This window comes from Prosopis cineraria, unplaced genomic scaffold (assembly GCF_029017545.1).
Source record: "Prosopis cineraria cultivar Desert tree isolate PC_DT_omini unplaced genomic scaffold, ASM2901754v1 PC11, whole genome shotgun sequence".
NCBI classification, from domain to species: domain Eukaryota; kingdom Viridiplantae; phylum Streptophyta; class Magnoliopsida; order Fabales; family Fabaceae; genus Prosopis; species Prosopis cineraria.
Genome location: NW_026555342.1, coordinates 29375767 through 29395911, shown reverse-complemented (window position 1 = coordinate 29395911; position 20145 = coordinate 29375767). Strand labels below are relative to the sequence as shown.

Sequence of the window (20145 nt, the reverse complement as noted above, 5' to 3'; positions counted from 1 at the left end):
GAAGTTGCATAGGGTGACATTGGTATGACCATTGTGATATAAGGGTTCATATTTTGTTTCAAGTTCTTATAGATGTGGTGAATCCATTTGCAAGTCCATTTTGGATATTGAAAGTGGGGCAAGCATTTTTGGATGGTTTGAATTGATTTAATTTTTAATTTTTAGCAAATATAATAAACATGCACAAGACTGATTTAATTTTGAGTTGTATTGCATTACTCATAAATTTTTAAATTAAGTTTGTCCCAGATATGCAAATTTTCATAAATGTGAAGTCATAGCTTGAAACCTCCATTGATGGTCTCTTCTGTAGTTGCTATTGTTAGGACCTGATAATTATATTTACATTGCAATTTGGTTTACGTTATATCAAATGGTGCAAACAAGTGAAGAAGGGAATAGAGAATTGGAGAAGCGTTGGATAATTTTGGGAGGGTTTAAAGTTGCATAGGGGTGACATTGGTATGCCATTGTGATATAAGGGGTTATATTTTGTTCCAAGTTCTTAATAGGTGTGGTGAATGCATTTGCAAGTCCTTTTTGAATATTCAAAGTGGGACATGCATTTTTGGATGGTTTGAATTGATTTAATTTTTAATTTTTAGCAAATATAGTAAGCATGCACATGATTTATTTTATTTAGAGTTGTATCACATTAGTCATAAAATTTTAAATTTTGTCACAAATATGCAAATTTGTATGTGCCACATATAAAGGAGAAAATGTCAAGGAATTTTTATTAATGACATAAATGTGATGCAGTGCTAAAACTTTCGTACTTTTTTATAAATGTGAAGTCATAGCTTGAAGCCTCCATTGACGGTCTCTTCTGTAGCTGCTAATATTAGGACCTAATAATTACTTTCTAGTTATCCTCAAAGAAGAGGAGGAAGAAAGAATTGCATAATGGAATGATGCTCAATAACGCAAATCCCAATATATGGCTAACCAGGTCGTCACAAAAACCTTTAGGTATATATCTAAATCTGTATCTTATAAAAAGCCATTTAGAGAATGTGTGACTCGAATGGATGTCAGAAAAAATTATTTAATTACTCAAACATAATACAATTTAAGTGGGCTTTCCTCTAATAACAAGATATGTTTCTGGAAATATAAACAACGGACATGTAGAGAAGAATAAGAAAAATGTAGGGCTCACATTGATTAATTTAGAAAAATTTTCTTACAAAATCAAATCCAAACTGTATATAATTACTTGAAGAAAATGAATGGACTTTGGGGTATTATAGTATTCAAACCCATAATGTTAAAAGAGAAAAGAAACAACAAAAACAAATCCAAAAGTTATATAATCAAGAAAATTTTAAATACTTTGTATATTATTACAGCACATGGAATCACTCCAATTTACAAGATTACTTGTTCCAAAAAGAAATCTAAGGGCTGAAGAAATAATAGTTAAAATTTTTTCCAATGAAACGAAGCACTAAAATTTTAGCTATTATTCAACTAGTAGGGTCCCAACATTTTCTTGAAGCGAAGCCTTGATTTTTTTTCAATGATACAACAACATCAGTCATAGTAAGTCTTGCGTCAAGTAAATCAATGCAACAATTTAATGCTAACTCAAAAACTGATGATATATGTGGTAATATATTATTAGTATTTTGATTTTCTTTGTGCAGCAAATTGGCATCTATAATGCTAAAGATTGAGTGTGATGTTGATTTTCTCACCCAATCTCTCAAACTTAATCCTTGAACAAACATCTGATGTGTCGGCTTCTTCCTTGTAAAGATTTCCATTAGCAAAATACCATAACTATACACATCTCCTTTGATTGAAACAACTCCTTTCGATCCATACTCTGTTTTGCAAATTTGAACAATTAGCATAAAAGTCATGATGTCAAAAACATAATATAAGATGTGGTTAAACTTTTCTTTTGTATTATCAATTCAAATATTTACACATGAAGACATACAAATCAAATAATATAAAATTTAATAAAGCAAAAGAAACAAAAAAACATATAAATAAATTCAAAAAAAATATTATTAAGCCATTACCCGGTGCCATATAGCCAATTGTACCCAGAGTTTTTGTATAAATTTCCTGTTGTCCTTCACCAAACAATGTAGCAATACCAAAATCACTAAGATGAGCTACCATATCTTCATCCAACAAAACATTGCTTGGTTTCACATCACAGTGAACAACAAGTGTCGCAGAACCGTGATGAAGATACTCCAAAGCAGCTGCCACATCAATCATTATGTTCAACCTTTGCAAGACATTTAAATAATAGTTATGAGAGTATAACCATTTGTCTAGACTCCCATTTTCCATGAATTCCATTATTAGAGACTTGAAATGATTATTTGAGCAACAACTGATGAACTTAATGAGATTACGATGGCGTAAATTGCATATGGCAGCACATTCAATATCAAAACTTCTTAATACATCTTCCATTTCTAACTTAAATACTTTGACAGCAACTATTTTTGAGTTTGGAAGAGTTGCTTTGTGTACTAATCCAAAACTTCCAAAGCCCAGAAGATTACTTTCATCAAATCCATTTGTTCCATGCCAGAGTTCATAATAGGATATCCTAGTTGGTGTCTCAAAATTTAACAAGTCCCTATTGGTTGAATCATTAACATGATCTCTCTTACGCATTAGAAAGACAAGGCTTGAAACAACCAAAATGACAACCATGCATATGATAGGCAACGAGCACTTGATCAATAGCTTCAATTTATTTGACATGTGCTTGTGTTCTTTCCTACATGGGTGAACTTGTAATTTTGACTTCCCACAAAGACCATTATTCATCACAAAAGATTCAGCAGTGAAATTTTGAAAAGGCCCCCCACTTGGAATTTCTCTATGCAATAAATTATATGAAAGATTAATGTATTGAAGATGGATTAATAACTCTAAGGATTTTGGAATCACACCAGACAGATAATTATGGGAAAGATCCAAAGATTCCATATTTATCATGTTGCCAAGCAATTCAGAAATATTCCCTTGTAATTTGTTTTGAGCCAAAGATAAGGTTTGCAAAGTTTGTAGCCTACCCATAGTGGTGGGGATGCTTCCTGAAATTTGATTTCTTGACAAGTTCAATAGTATAATTGTTCTCAAGTTTGATACCTCTGGTGAAATTATTCCACTCAATGCATTGGAGGATATGTCTAAGACCAAGATATCTTTGAGACTCCAAAGAGAAGAGGGTATATGAGAAATCAGTTTGTTAGAGCTAAAATTCAGCTTCCGTAGAGAAGAAGTATTCCCAAAGCATTTTGGAACTCCTGAAAACATGTTGTTGGCAAGATACAACTCACTTAGATTTTTGAGTTGACAAAGTTCATTTATGATGGACCCATGCAATCTGTTGCTGTTGAGATTTAAGCGTTGAAGACCATGTAATTTGTTAACTGTATGAGGAATCAACCCACTCAAATTGTTCCCATCCAAATTTAATTCCATCAAGTTTGTTAAATTTCCAAATACATTGGGTATAGCACCGCTGAATTTATTAAATGACAAATCTAACGTAATGAGCTTAGAAGCATTTGATATGCTGTTTGGAATTTGTCCAGTTAGCTCATTCTCATCCAGCCATAATTTATTCAAGTTAGGAAGGCCAGTTCCTAAATATGATGGGAGAAGGCCAGAAAGGAAATTACCAGAAAGCTGTAAAATTGTCAATGTTGAAATGTTGAATATATTGGAAGGAATTGCTCCTTTTAAATGATTACTGCTCAAGTCTAAGATATTAAGGTTATTAAGTTCGCCTATGCCTTTATGTACAAAACCTGCACACACACGCAAAAAATTAATGGAAATCATGTCTTTTATATAGATCAGATAAGAATATAAATATACACACGCATATAAGTAAAATTTCTTTTATTAGTTTTATATTCTTTCTAAAATTTTTAAAATAAAAATATTAAGGAAATCATAAACTACTGTTGAGATGCCATGCTTATAGAATATTTATTCTAAACAAAAAATTTATGTTGTTATTGTTGCAAAATTAATAAGTAAATTCTATACAATAGAAGGAAACAATTAAAAAAGAGAATTAAACCGGGAAATGATGTATTTTTTAATAAAGAGGAGAGAAAAAATAGAGTTAAAATTGATAGGAGAGCGATAAAATCTGCGCATGTACAGATATATATAATATGTGGGCACATTAATGCTGTGATTGGCGAGAGAAAAATGATGGGGCAAGATAAAAGAATGGGAGAAAAGCCAGAGAAAAACTATATTTTCTCTTGCTCAGCTTTGAAATTAATGAATTTTCAAAATAAAAAATTGAAATAGAAGTTAAATAGATAAAGAATATATGCATTCTTCAATAAAAGGGATTGGAAGAAAATATAAAATCAAAGTTATTAAGGGAAAGATAAAATCTGAAAAAGGTACTGGCATAAACATTTGTGCCCATATCATGATTGGCTTGAACTAGCTGTATACAAAGCCCCTTTATATGAAAGAAAAGTTTAAAAACAAAAATCCGGTTTTAGATTCACTCGATTTCAGAAAAATATTAAGAAAAAAAGAAAACATAATATAAGTACATACCAATCTATAAATGATCAGTTACCATCAAAAGATAATTCTTTTAAAGACGTGCTACTTATCGAATTTAGAATTCTTCCCCATAATTATTACCAAACAAAAAAAGAATTCTTCCCCTTAATTGATTATAACTAATTAACGCAAAAGATTTCAAGCAAAGAGAGTTGATAGCATATTTCTTCTGGAAACTTCAATAAAATAATGTTTTTATGTTTGAATAATTATTTGTAGGAAATTGATAAATTTGTGAAATAAGAAAATAAATTTTGAAAAAAATTGGAAAAGAAAATTAAAGAGGGAAATGATGGACAGTAAGGGGAGATTTAAAAAAAAAAATAGGGTTGAGGTTAATAGGAGAGTGATAAAACTGTCAAGTATTTAAATAAATAAGGGAGGGAGGGGATATTCTTATAAATTTTAATAGAGAGGATATATAAATTAAAAGAGAGAGAAAAAACAATTAAAATATTTTTATCTCGCTTCTCCTTTTTCTAAATTAAACCCATTAGAATCTTCCCTCCCTCATCTCCATTTTCCCTATAAATTATATACTATTTAAATAATTTTTTGTTTATTGCATTTGGAAGACAAAAATTAAACGAGTAAGAAAAAATATTAAAATATTTTAATCCCAATTCTCTATTTTTTAAAAAATTAAACTCATTACAATCAAACATTAGTGTGGACGCATTATATTTGACGTGGAGTCTTTTGATTGTTCAAATTAGTAGAAATGATGGGGTAGTCCCATCAATTCATGATATGGGATTGTAATCACAAGTTATATGCCTATATATAAGCCCTACTGTATTGATGAACAATATTAATGAACGAAATGATTAAAAAAAATTAATCTCATTTTAATTTCACTCTTCTAGAAAGAATGATCTAAGAGGGGGGGAAAAGAGAAAATCATAGAGTACCATCAATTCATGATATGATATTTTGTTATTTTGGGGTTGTAAATCACTAGCTAGCTATTTGTTATTTTGGAATTGTAAATCATTAGCTAGCTATATTAAGTCCCCACTACGAATACATATTTATAATTTTAATGAAATGAAAGAAAAACCAAATATCATTTTCAAATTATTCTCTGGGACAAAAAAGTTAAAAACCAAGAAAATAATAAAAAATATATAATAATCTCATGCTTCTAAAGAAGTTGGAATCCAAATATAATTAAGCATCAACTCTAATAAAAAGACTGAATGGACTTGTAAAAAGAAAAATAAAACAGGTCATAATTTTTGCATATAATATACATAAGATACATATATAATGTAAAAGTGATAGATAATAACATTTTCATAACAGTACGGACTTTAGATTACAAGAGAAACAAAACAGTAATACAACTTTGCATATAATATACATATATACCATCATAAAAAACGACACATCTCTTGCTAATTCCAGAAATTTGAATAATTGTGTATTACTAAATAATCATGTGTGGCATAAGGCATTAAACTACTTTAGTTTTTCGGCAAAATTTTTTTGACATAATTGAAGTGAGAAATTATCAAGTATACTTTACGCAACAGAAAAAAAGGTTCCACATCATATGTAAGAATTCACATGTTTTTTGTGTGTGTCTATTTTGGATATTTGTTTCAATTTCAAATTAGATAATTGTTCAAAAATTAATATATGAAAAATTTTAATTTGAATAGTATTATTTAATTTCGTTTGAACGTGTAGAACAGTTCCTCTTTAAACCCAAATGCATTAAAATGAAGCACTCTAATTATTTGTTTGACCATTGAAAATAGCTCATATTCTGGTTCATTAGTCTAAGTTCATATATGGTTGAACTAGTTTTTTTGAGTTGGCTTTAATATTTTTATTTAATTTCTATATTATAATTTGTAATTAATTTTTATAAGCTTTTAAATAATTTTTTATTCTAATTTTTTAATTGTTATGTTTTAATTTTAAGAAAAATATCAAATGTAATGTTAATTTTAATTAAAGAATATAGAGTTGTAACAATTTATATATATAATAAATGAGAAAAAAACAAAACTCCAAGCTTTTATGTATTTTAATGTTAGAATTTATATTAATCTTACTCTATCATGAAAATATTATTAAATCTGGTATGTTTAAGAATAAGTCTAAAACTTATGCTAAAAATAAAAAATCTAATTTTAAGTAATACCCGTTTCAACTACAGAAGTTTAATGAATTTACAAGATAAAAAATTAAAAAAATAAGTTAAACTGATTAACAATGTGTTAAGGGGAGAAAAAAAAATGTAAGATTGAAGTTACTAGGAGATACAAAATCTAAAAATAAAAGTAATGGTATCTTAGATTTACTCCATTTCAAAAGAAAAAAAAACAAAAGATTAAGAAAAATGGAAACATAAATATAAGTACATTGTGTAAATAAATTACCACCCAAATACAATTCCTTCCAAGATGTGGGATTAGTTATTGATTTAGCAATACTTCCCTCTAATTGATTATTATTATTATACAATTAGCAAAGATTTCTAGTAAAGGGAGTTGATGGAACAATTCTTCAGGCAAATTACCATTTAAATAATTCATGCAAAAGCCAAACTCTCAAAGAAGACATGTTCCAAAACTTTAATTTAAGTAGTTATATTAATTTTATAAAGAATTGAAAACGTGTGGAACAGTTCCTCTTTAAACCTAAATGAATTAAAATGAACCAATCTCTTTTGACACGCAGTGTGCCTCTTTTGTCTAAGTAGTCTTTAATTATTTGTCTGACTATTGAAAATATCTCAAATTCTGATTCATTAGTTTTAGGCTTTCAGCTCAAAAATGGTTGAACTAGTGTTTTTGGGTGGCATTTAAATTTTTTATTTACTTTTATTATTATAATTTGTAATTGATTTCTCATACGTATTTAAAAATTTTTTATTTATATATAATGAATAAGAAAAATACAATTCCAAACTCGTATGTATTTTAGTGTTATTTAAATATAAAACTTACTCTATCATACAAAAATTATCAAATATGATTAAATCTAGAATGTTCAAGAATAAGTCTGAAAATTATGTTAAATATAGTAAAAATAATTTGAAGTAATACTCGTTTCAACCGTAGAAGATTTAATGAATTTGCAAGATAAAAATATTGAAAAATTTAAATGAATAATCTAAACAGATAGAATATCTTCTTAAATAAGGGGAGAAAAAAATATAAAAATAAAGTTATTAGGAGACGCATAAAATTTTACAACAAAGGTAATGAAATTTTAGATTTACTCCATTATTTCAATATGAATAAGAAACAAGAAATTATGAATGAAATGATGAAAAACAAAATCCTGTTTTAGATTTACTCCATTCAAAAAAGAGATTAAAAAAATAGAAAAATAAATATAAGTACATTATACATACCTGTAAATGAGTTATTATCCAAACACAATTCCTTTAAAAATGTGCAATTATTTATTGATTTTGGAATGCTTCCCTCAAATTGATTACTCACAACATCAAAGATTTCGAGTAAAGGCAGTCGATGGCACATTTCTTCGGGCAAATTGCCATTTAAATTATTTATGCCAAGGCTAACCGCTCTCAAAGAAGATATGTTCCAAATGAATGAAGGAATTCCACCTAAACAAAGTTCAAAATGATTGTTTGTTGTTAGTGCTCATAAGACTGGCAATTCCCCAAATTTTCACACTGTGATATACGTAATATGTGGAAATTTGTTAATTAGAGGCTTAACATTAATAGAAAAATATACAATAACCCTTTTTGGCAACTCCCTCACGTGAAAATCAAATGGATTTTTGTAAGAGCCATATGTGCAACAACTCTTCTTGGCATAAAAATTTGAAGTTATTGGTTAAGAAAAAATGAATTGCATTAAACGTATTAAGTACACTATAATTTTTACTCTTAAAGTTGTTTCAGTTAAAATTTTTGCTAACAATATCGAATAATAAGCATAATAAATAATGAAAAGTTTGTTAAAGAATAAAAGTAAGATATGGGTGGATTGTGCAAACCTGTAAAGAAGTTGTACTCTAGATATAATTTTTCTAGCAAAGTCTCATTGCCAGCAAGCAGGGGCGGAACTAGCCTTGGAAGTTGAGGGGGGCCAATTTTTTTCAAAAAATAAATTACACACACACACATATTGTTCATTTAATTTTATTATATTCTTTATAATTAATTTCTTAAAAATAATTTATAACTTTTAAAATATCATTCAATGCTATAGGTCTCTACACTTTATTTTCGATATTCTAGGTCCCTATACTTTTATTTTTTGGTATTTTAGGCCCCTTTAAAGTTCTCACACTTTGTTCATAAAGGGACCTAGAACACCTAAAAATAAAAATATAAAGATTTAGAACACTGAAAAAAAATGCAGGAACCCAAAGTAATGTTTTTTTAAAAATTTAAAGACATTACTTATAAATAAGACAAGAAATCATTCTCTTTGTCCTATAAATAAAAATAAGAGATAATATTACATATCTTTTCTGGAGGAGGGAGGGGGTTAATGTTTTTAATAGGCTAAATATTTTAAGACCCATATAAATATATGGGAATAGGAAGGAAGTTTGTGGGGGGCCATGGCCCCCTTCACTACACACCTAGTTCCTTCACTGCCAGCAAGTATTGGAAGATTACCATGCAAATTGTTTTTTCCAAAAGACACAATTCTCAGAGTAGAAATGGTAAAGAGAGACAATGGAATTTCACCTGTTACAATTTAGAAGTTAACAACTAAAATTACATTAAAGTAAGATATAATAGTTACAAGACTCTAATTAATCATTTAACTAAATTGATCTTGGGAGAATAAAAGCAAGATAATGATAGAATGAAACAGGAAAGTTATACAAAATCATATTAATTGATGGCCATTTTTTAGGAGTCAAAAAATTAATCTAACAATGATAAATATAATAAACACACACACACACACAAATATTTCCACCGGGCCTTTCCCAAATTAGATTCTTTCTACCAAGAGAGTTTTGCACCCGTCCTCCCCCCACCACATGCCCAAAAGATTTATTTCTTATTTATTCTAATATATTGATTGTCATAAAGAAAAAAATAATAATAAAAAGTCAATCTTTTTATATGTAATTGGTATTGTCCATATTACGTTAGATTTGAGGTTATATCAGGTAATAGTTTGTCAAAAAATATTACCATATGTGTACCTTTGATTTTCGTATTTGTAAGGAATTAAATACTTCATAAAAACTACACACCCACATGAAAAGTGTTGGGCAACATCTAAATAGTTTGATAGAAAAATTAAAAATTCTATTTTAGTATATTAATAACGAATGTATATTAAAAAAATATTTCAATCTTCATGAATGTGTATGAACATATCATGGATATAATTAAACTCAAAAAATTCAATTTGATCCAAAAAGTATAAAACATTCCAATTATCACTTTGCATATATGCTCTATTGGAGCCATCTACGGATAATTTTACCCAAAAAAATCATTTTTATGCACATAAAATAATTCAAGTTTTGGAAGCACAAACACGTTTTAGGAGAATATCAACTAAATTTATATTTTTTAGAACACCATTGAAGACTTGCTCAAAAAATGAAAGAAAACTCCCTTTTAAAATGAAAATGAAGGGGACTAGAAATGAGAAATAAAAGGAAAGAGAGAAACATCAAAACCCAACCAGTCTTCTTTTCTAAAATCTCTGTATGATATTGAGAGTAGATCATTACAGAGAAAACAAATAATCAAAATTGTTAACCGTTCTTAGAAACTTGTCACCCATATGCTATACAATCTTTTCAAATATATAATCTTTTAAAGATGTCTAGTTACTTAGTTGCATTGGAAATGTTTTTCGCCAATTGATTCAATATTTTGTTTCACTATTTCAAGATTTTTTTCCTTTAGAAAATTGTGCCCCTACAATTACATGAGTGTGTGTCATAAAAAAAAAACATCATATAAACATACAAAATGAATGAAACGATGGAAAGCAAAATATCATTTGAAATTTATTTTAGAGAAGATGAAAAGCAGATAAACCAATAAACATGTCACAAATATGTGTGTGTGTGTGTGTGTGTGTGTGTGTGTGTGTTGGCCCACAATGTTATGTAGGTACAAATGACTTGACATAATCAACACCCAAATATAATTCTATCATTATTTAATTCATCATAATTGACTTTGGAATTAAATATCATTATTTAAATTGCATATCTGTGACTTGTAAGGCTTACTCATTTTGAGAAACACTTCAAGAAAGTTTAAATGACAGAATAATATAAATTTATTTTAATGATAAAATCAACCCATTACATGAATGTATACTGTATAGTATGAATAAGCTGATGAAAAATAAATTCTTTTTCACATTTAATTTATTGGAGAAAAAGATTAGAAAAAATGCACTCACGCAACTACATACCTGTAAATGAGTTGGTCCTCAAATATAATTCTTTCAAAGATGAGCATTTACATATTGATTTTAGAATGCCTCCCTCTAAATAGTTATCATGAAAAAATTTTTTATTGAAGATGATAGAATTTTCACATATATTTTACATTAAATTAATCATGTTATTAGAAGCTCTCCCAAATCTCTTTAAACATTAAACAGGTATAGATGTCATAAAAGGAATAAACATAAGATATAATAGTAGAATGAAACACGAAAAGCTTTATGAAATCATTAATTCACTGGAAGTCATCCAAGAGTTGAAAACAAATATGATGTAAATATAGCAGAGAGAATAATAAAAAAATATCTTTTTATTTGAGAATTGGATGTGTCATCAAAATTACTTTGCCACAATACTCTTCTAGTAAAGAATAGACCTAGATTCCTCTACATGATCCTTGAAGGATTATATCTAGCAAACCAAATAGACTAGTTTAGAACAAAGACAATTATAGATATTAAAATAATCTAAAATACTTTTTAAAATCTCTCTTTTGATAAATTGTTGTTACACAATTTCAATAACTCAATTGAAGAAAAGTTGGAAATTGTTGTTGAAATCATTCCTGATGAAAATTTGTTGCCCACAACTTAACTTATAAAATGATACTACCTCCATCTCAAAGTATAGGGCACTTTTGAAAGAATTTTTTCATCCCAAAATATAGGACATTTGAGTAGATTAAGGTTTCATTAAATGCACCAATTTTAATATTATCCTTCCTCTGTCTATAATTAATTTTCATCTCTTTTCTTTTCAATATATTAAATAATGGATATTTTTAAAAGTTTATATTTTTATTTTGGAAAGATAAGGTTGTTAAGTGTATTTAATGAGGTTTATTGATATGTGAGATTTTGTCTAAAAGTGTCTTATAATTTGGGACAGAGGGATATTTTTTTTGTTACTTTCTCCCTTATTCATTTTAACCTTATAATTTTTCTCTCTTCTCATCATTCTTTGCTTATTTAAATTCTGTTTCAGTATTTATCCTATTTCTTATCTCCCAAATTTTTTCAAATTATATATTTATTCATTATTAATTATTATACGAAAAACTTTAACTTGAATAGTTCTATTTAATTTCACATGGCATAATTTTAAAAGTTGAACATGTAGCACAGTTCCCCTCTAAACCCAAATGAATTAAAATGATACATTGTACTTATTTATTGATTAATGAGAATATCTCGTTAGTCGTTATGTACTCTGTTATTGTGTTTGTTTTCTTGACTGTTATAGAATAGGTTGTAATATATCTAGATTTGTATACCATTTTTTTTGTTTATTTTAATTTCAATGATTAGTGTCTAACTTGGTTTTGAACATTATTAAAAAAAGATCACTTTGTTTTGGGGGAAAATTAGTCGTAATTTTTGAGCCCAAGATATGGTTGAACTAGCTTTTTTGAGTTGTATTTAAAATTTTGATTCGATTCCTATAATATAATTTGTAATTGATTTTCTAAACTTATTTATATATCTTTGTCTATTATTAAATTTTTAATTAATCCGTTTTATGTTTTAAAGATTAAAAGTTTTTACTGAAATAATTCAATAGTCATTTCTTGGGAAAATATGAAATAAAAGGGGAAAAACACAACTCTGAACTGTATGTAATGGATGTGTTTAATGATTATAATTTTTCCATTTAATTCCTCTGTTAGTAGTTTTAAAAAATAAAATAAACTAATGAAATAATACATACAGTTCTTGGGATAATATGAGATAAAAGTTTAATGCTAATATAACGGAACAGAAGATGTGATAATTGGGCTTGGGATATATGGGCTTACATTGAAGTTCTCTAGTTAGAAAATTTACTTTTAAACAATTTAAGATTTTTTAGAAGTAATGATAACTAGTAAGACGTGAAACTTGTCATGATATAATTAGAATTATATTTATTAAATTTATATTATGTCTCACATCAAGCAATATATGTAAATCATACTATCACCATTTTATTGTAGTTTACTATATATATGAGATTTTTTTATTTTTCTAAAATTAAATATTTTTTCTTGATACAAAATAAATGTTTTGCTGGCAACACAAGTGACAAGTTACATACATATTTAAAATGCATCTGACAACCCGAAATGTGATAGCAAAATTAAAAATAGAAACAAGAAAAGCCTGTTTTAGTATATTGGTAAAAGCCTATATATGAGGAAAAAAAATCAAAACTCATCCATATACAAAGACATGTCATGGATATAATTAAAGTTAATTCCTTCCAAGTTGTTTTCTATTAAAAAAAAACCAGAAAACTTTCCTTCAAAAAGAAAATGCTGGGAAAATGAAAAATGAAAAATAAAAGGCGAGAGAGAAGCATAAAAAATCTTAGTGGTCCTCTCTATTATCGCTATCCAATTATATTAATATGGTGGAAACAAATAATGTAGATGTTACAAATCATCAAAGGTAAACATTCCTAGAAGCTTGTTGTCACCTATAAGTAAACAGATCCTTTAAAATATAATCCTTTTAAAGATGTGTAATAATTTCAGTCAAAAAAAAAAGATGTGTAATTACATTTTGCATTTGGAAAAGTTTCCACAAATATAACTAATTTAAAATTTTATTTCACCATTACATGAGTGTGTCTCGTCAGCAAGTGTGTGTAAAAAAAAAAAAAAAAAGGATCTCATTTCAAATTTGTTTCTGTCCACGAGATTGGGGGGAAAAACAAACAGCCATTCACCCCAATCGCCCAACATACATATGTGAATAGCGACATATTTGTAATGGCACCAAAGTGTAGTTCTATATATCATATGTGCCATTTTATCCATAATCACTTTGGGATTAAATAATATAATATTTTAATGCAGAGTTAATTGACGTTTTATTCATAATCTCTTTGGGAAAAACAAATATATGTACACAAGTGCATACCTGTAAATGAGTTGGTGTCCAAATATAATTCTTTCAAAGATGTGCAATTACTTATTGATTTTGGAAGCTTCCCTCTAAAGAATTATCATAAACATCCAAAATTTCCAGCAAAGAGCGTTGATGACACATTTCTCCAGGAAAATTGCCATTTATATGATTGCTTCCAAGGTTAACCTCTCTCAAAAAAGGCATGTTCCATAAAAATGAAGGAATTTTACCTGAAAAAAATATTTAATTTTTTTGATGGTTAAGACAAACAAGCTTATACTAAAGGAATGAAAATATCTTCAATTGAAATTTTTAGAGGTAATATAGAATAAGCATTACATTTATTACCCACACAAACCAATATAAATAATATACAAAATTTCCTTGAAAGCTTATAATGAAGCGAGGGGTGCATTCACTTTAAATTGTGAGCTTGTAGAAGAAATGTTGAAGAAAGATGATAGAATTTCACTTATTTTTTACATTAAAGCAAGTCTATATAGTTAGCAGCTCTCACAATGCTTGTTGACAATATTACAATTACTTTCAAACATTGATGAGCCCTTTTTTTTTTATCCGTTTGGATTAATAATTATAACGAAAAATTGGATTAAAATTATTTTCTAAAAAAACATAAAAATGTTCCAAAGAAAAAAAAAGAACGTGCATAAAAATACCAAAATAAAAATAGAAGAAAATAATTGAGACAAGCCTAGACATCTATACATATATAATACCAAAATAAAGAAGGAGTTGTATTGTACATATAATTTTTCTAGCAATGCAACATCTTATTGCCAACTAATATTTGAAGATTACCACCCAATTGATGTTTTTTTTTTATAATTCCATTGCTATATATCTTGAGAAACCTAGGGTTATTACCAGCTCCTGCCTAGACTAATCTAAAACCCCATTATATTGGATCATTATTGCCAACGGTGGCCCCACAGGTATTTACTTAACATGACTGTATGTTCTAGGACTCAAACGGTAGACCTCAAAACAAGCTGATTCAACTATCTTGATCAATTGAAACAAGCACGCCTCAATCATTCAATTGATGTTTATGTAACCAACTGGTCAATTGATGATTTTAACTTGAATTTTTTTGGTCAAAACTCATTTTCAAGAATAATTAATTTGTTTGCTAATATTCGAAATCTTTTTGAAACCAAGTTATATCAAAATCATGAATAATTTGTCAATTTATATCTAAAATATATGGAAGAATTTTCTAAAGTATGCATTTTGTTTATTCAAGTTTGCAGTGTTCTTTTACCATCAAGATAATCCAAATTAAAATTGAACGCAATAGATCCAAGTGTTACAAGGTTTACTTATTTGGTAAGCAACCCTCAAGATGTTTTAAATATTAGAATAGATATTCATTTTCAAGAACTGATGGCCGTTTAGATCCGTTATTAGGACTAACAACTAACATATTCTTTATTCCTATTGCTCCAATTCCATGTAGATACTTGATTTATTGAAAAAAGTACAATCGATAATTTTTTTAAAAAAAGGGAAACTGATAAAAACATGTATAAAAATAAAAAAAAAGAATATATAATAGTAGAGACAAATTAACCAAGATCCTTCAACATGATTCTTGGGAGAATATATCATGCTAACCAAATAGAACAATTTAGAGCAAAAACAAAAATAGGTATAAAAATAATCCAAAGCATACCTGACAAAGTGTTATAAGACAAATGTAATAACTCAAGTGAAGATAAGTTGGAAATTATTCGAGGAATGATTCCTGAAAGTTTGTTTCTTGAAAATCGTAAAATTTTCAAGCGCTCAAGTCTTCCCACCTCAATAGGAATGCTTCCTTCAATTAAATTAGAATTCCAATCTAATGTCTCCAACCTTGATAGATTGAATAGAGATAGTGGAATAAATCCATCAAACCTGTTATTTTGAAGACTTAAGTGCTCCAGTGTAGATAAATCTCCCATCCATGTTAGAACTTGTCCATGAAAGCCATTGTAACTCAAGTTCAATAGTTTCAATCCATGCAATCGAACTAAATCTCTTGGTAAATGACCATAAAAATTGTTGCTACTAAGATCAAGTTCAACAAGAAAAGAGATATTCCCCAATTGTGGAGATATGGTACCTTTAAGATCCATGCCACCAAGATTCAAGGAACAAACCCTTCCATGGTGAGTATTGCAGGTGACACCAACTCAATTGCATGGAGAAGAAGAGAGAGACCAAGTAGACAAGGAATCATATGGATCGAAAGTGATTAAAGATTTAAGGCTAAGAAGTGCAGATTTGTCAGTAATGATGTTTGTATCAACCAAAGCTAAGGAGGATATGAAGCAATGGAGTGAGAAGATCAGGAAAACAAAGGAAGGAGATTTTTCCATGTTGAGCATATCAAACTTGACAAAATTGCAAGTTGTGTGTCTAGGAAAACACACATCATTTTATACTTCTCCAATCCCAAAGCAAGTCAAGGCATGCAAACACAACGACAAATGGAAAATTAAAATAACATCTCTCATGATAAGATTAAGAAATTCAACTAAAATATTAATTATAATTAGCGCGTTTGGTAAATAATCTGTTTTTTATATTAGAAGATATCGTTTTAACCTTCTCTCATTTCATTTTACCGCATGGATAGTACAGCTATCAAGAGCCTTCAATTGATGAATATGTAATTCACAGTGGTATTTCAACGGAATGTGTGTGTGTGTGTGTGTGTGTATTTTTTTTTTAATGGAACCCAAGTAATTTTGTTTTAAATAAAAAAGCATGCATTGAATGGGTTCCATATTAATTAATCAATCAAAATAATCAAAACAAAAATAGAAGGAGAGAGGGACGAAAAAATTTGCAGCCCAATACAAATCGGAATACCGTTTCCTATAAAAATCTCATAGTTTGTAGAATTTTTATTTTATTGACTCGTGTTTGTTTCAAATTAATTTTAATTCTCTACTTGTCTTGTATTTATAGCTTATTTATTTTAATGAATATACAATAAAATACATAAATTGTATGGAAAGGTTATTTAAAAATAACACAGGCAAATGTTAATTAAAGTGTATCTTTTCCTCCTCCAAAAAAAAAAAGGCGCAAGTATACACAACAAATAATAAAATAATGAATACTGTATGTTCTGAGGGAGATTTGTCATTCGACTTTGTTCAATGCCGACTTTTACTCATTAACCTTAATTATCATCATTTAGTGAAACCACTAACTGATTTACGAGTTTAATTACATCAACTTTATCACCTCCAATATAATGACTTAAAAGTCTAAAAGTAGAAACATTATGAAATTTTAAACAATGGCTATCAAACAAAAATAATTATGGTTAAAGAGAAAAATAGTTAATCTAAAAAATCTTAAATTAATTAATTAATAGGAAAACCTTAGGAAATTGATGGCCAACAATAAGTCCATATGACTAATTTTTATTATTAAATTCTTTTTTTAAAAAAAAAGGATACATCCATTCACTTCCATGGTTTGATAAAATTTTCTTGAAAGTGTCGGCATATGGCATGCTAGACTTTTTGAAAGCCTTCATAATTTGATCGGATATATTATATCAATCGTCCTTTTGTAGGTACCTAGAGTGCTTGACTTGTGAGTAGACCTCAAAGTCACAGTACTCCATTTAACACGAAATAGCTTACAAATATCTCTTGATGTGTATTTTTTAATTGCTCATAAATGTTCTTTTATTAGCTAATTACTCAAAGAAAAATATCACAAGCAGCCAACGTCAAAAGTTGCATTATATTTTCCTTGATTTAACTCATCGTGGGAACATGGTCTCGCCCATAAGAAAAATATTTAATGAGAACACAAATAACTATGAAAAATTAAAAGTTGTCCAGTAAAAGAAGTTGCGAAATGAAAGAGAGGAGCAAATCATTACTGCACTGTGTTATTTCACTTGCGGTCAAATCTGATAGTCTACAGAGAGTATCTATCCCGAGAAGAACGTTGCTCAAAAGACCAAAGAGTCATAAATAAATGAGACCTTTGAAGTCATAACCAATGTCGGACAAGTCGCAATCAAAATAATATTTTTAAATAGCACATATAAAAAATAACTTGAACCGTATATATCCATATATTGCCAGACGTGTCCAAATATGTCAGGTAATATTGTTCATATCAGTCTCATACATGCTAAATTAAACAAAAACAATCTCATACTCCAAATACAATCTACTGTCTACTACAAATTACCAAAGTCATCAAGTACACCAAATAAATTGTCGAACTAATTAAGCTATAGTATAAGTTTTCATAAGTTACCAGAGCCACTGATAAATCATCAAAAATATATATATATATATATATAATACTTGAAAAAGAAAAAGATAAATAAAAATACAAAATAACATAGTTTTGGGTTATTAAAATAAACTAATTCCTAACTATTTGAAAATTATATGAGCAAGGATCTTTTTCGGATTAAAGCAAAACTTGAATGAATTTTAGAGATTATGTTCATTTTCCTAACTATAAAATATGAAATCATCAATTTAAAAATTAGTGAAGTATGGAATCAGTTTTTTAGTAGAGTTTAAAACTATTAGATAATTTTCTTCAAAAAAATTAATTGTTTTGTTGATAATGAATAATAGAAAGAAGAATGATATATACCAAAGCACGTGCGCATGTACAAGTTAAAAATGAAGCATCAAATGTTACAATAAACATCACATTAAGGAAGCAATGCCGTAATTGATATTTTCCTTTGAAAACAAAAATAAAAGGAAAGATGAGCATACACGTTGAGTCTAAAAGCTGAAAATTGTATAATAATCATAGTTTTAAATTTAAAGTAACACTCACTTAAAATCTCTACGAAATAGAAATTAGGTAGGTGACCATAAATTCCACAATACATTATTTGATTTGATGGTATGGAAATTTTTTGAAGAAAAGATGAAAATAAAAAAGGAGATTGTGTGTCGAATAATTTTTTCCATTATCTCATTGATTAATTAAGGACCGCAATTTTATTTTGGCAGCATTAACTTTTTTGTAGTCAACTATGATAGGCCATAAAATAACCCCGACAGTTACTTTAGTGAGAAGAAGTTTTTTTTCCTTAATTTCACTGTGCTGTACAATTTCACTTTTGGGACCATATTTTCATTTATGGTCAAGTCTGGCAAGCTATAGAGAGTAACCCCATAAAAACGTTATCGAAAAGTAGCCTGCATAGATACATTGTCCCTTAATTATGAATTTCCTTTTTTATTTTATTTTTGGGTAAGACAGTCATTCATTTCTTCATTATGGATATATAAATTCTTCTATCTATAAAACTATTGGTTACAATTTACAACAAATCAAACCACCATGAAATATAAACTGATGAAAGAAATCTTTGTTGTATGTTCTCCCTCATTCTTATCATTTCACATGGTTACTTAAATAAATACTATGTATAATTTTAAAATCTTACAGCTAATTATGTAGTGAATGTGTTATATAATACTAAATATTTAAAGAACAGGTTCTCTTGGAAGAGTTTCATAATATTAATACTATATAACACATTTACTACATGTATATATAATCAATTTGTTATTTTAATATTTACTGTGACGAAAAGAAGTTAAGAATGCTCAGTTCTATAATATTGTTTGGGATCTTTGAAAACATACCTGTGGCAGGATTCAAAGAACAAACACCAAGTCTATGCTTCTTGTAATCAAGGCTAGCCCAATTTTCAGATTTCAAACAGTGTAGTGCATACAGATCCCTACTATAGTCAGAGCAAGTCCATTTTAGACTTCAAATGTGTGTGCAATATAGGCTTTTCCAGGTCTTGGGTGACATTTGGCTATTGGGTTTTGATATCACTTGTCAGAAATGAAGAGTGACTACTCGAAAACAATACAAGAGAATAAATGGACAAGAATAGTAGAGAGATATCACATCTTAACTCAAAATCTCAATAAATAATTTATGGATACTTTTACTTTATTATACATTAGTTATCAAGCCTTAATTTTATTTGATATGAGATTTTTCTTATCGGTTTAAGTCTACTCACATTTGTACAAACCAATTTTGTCCTCCTTGTGAGTCTTATATTAAAGATGCGACAAATACTATGTCCCTACTCCCACAATAAGGTGAAAAATGGGTTGAAGAGATGAAATTATACTTTCATAAAAAAAAAAAAACCTTCTCATTACTAAATTAAATACTTTTCTGTGTTCTTTAAGGCCCTGTAGACTTGAATAAG

At 28.2% G+C, this 20145-nt stretch overlaps 1 protein-coding gene across 1 annotated transcript; it reads right to left on the bottom strand.

Annotated features, from left to right (window-relative positions):
• Positions 1–1439: 1439 nt before the first annotated feature.
• Positions 1440–8684, bottom strand: LOC129284864 (receptor kinase-like protein Xa21). The gene is made up of 5 exons (XM_054920355.1): positions 8566–8684; positions 7949–8167; positions 3663–3791; positions 2034–2222; positions 1440–1831 (listed from the first exon to the last, which is right to left on the bottom strand). Exons 2-5 carry the CDS (start codon positions 8076–8078, stop codon positions 1470–1472), a joined length of 810 nt encoding a protein of 269 aa, XP_054776330.1. The 5' UTR covers positions 8079–8167; positions 8566–8684; the 3' UTR covers positions 1440–1469.
• Between the last annotated feature and the right edge of the window lie 11461 nt (positions 8685–20145).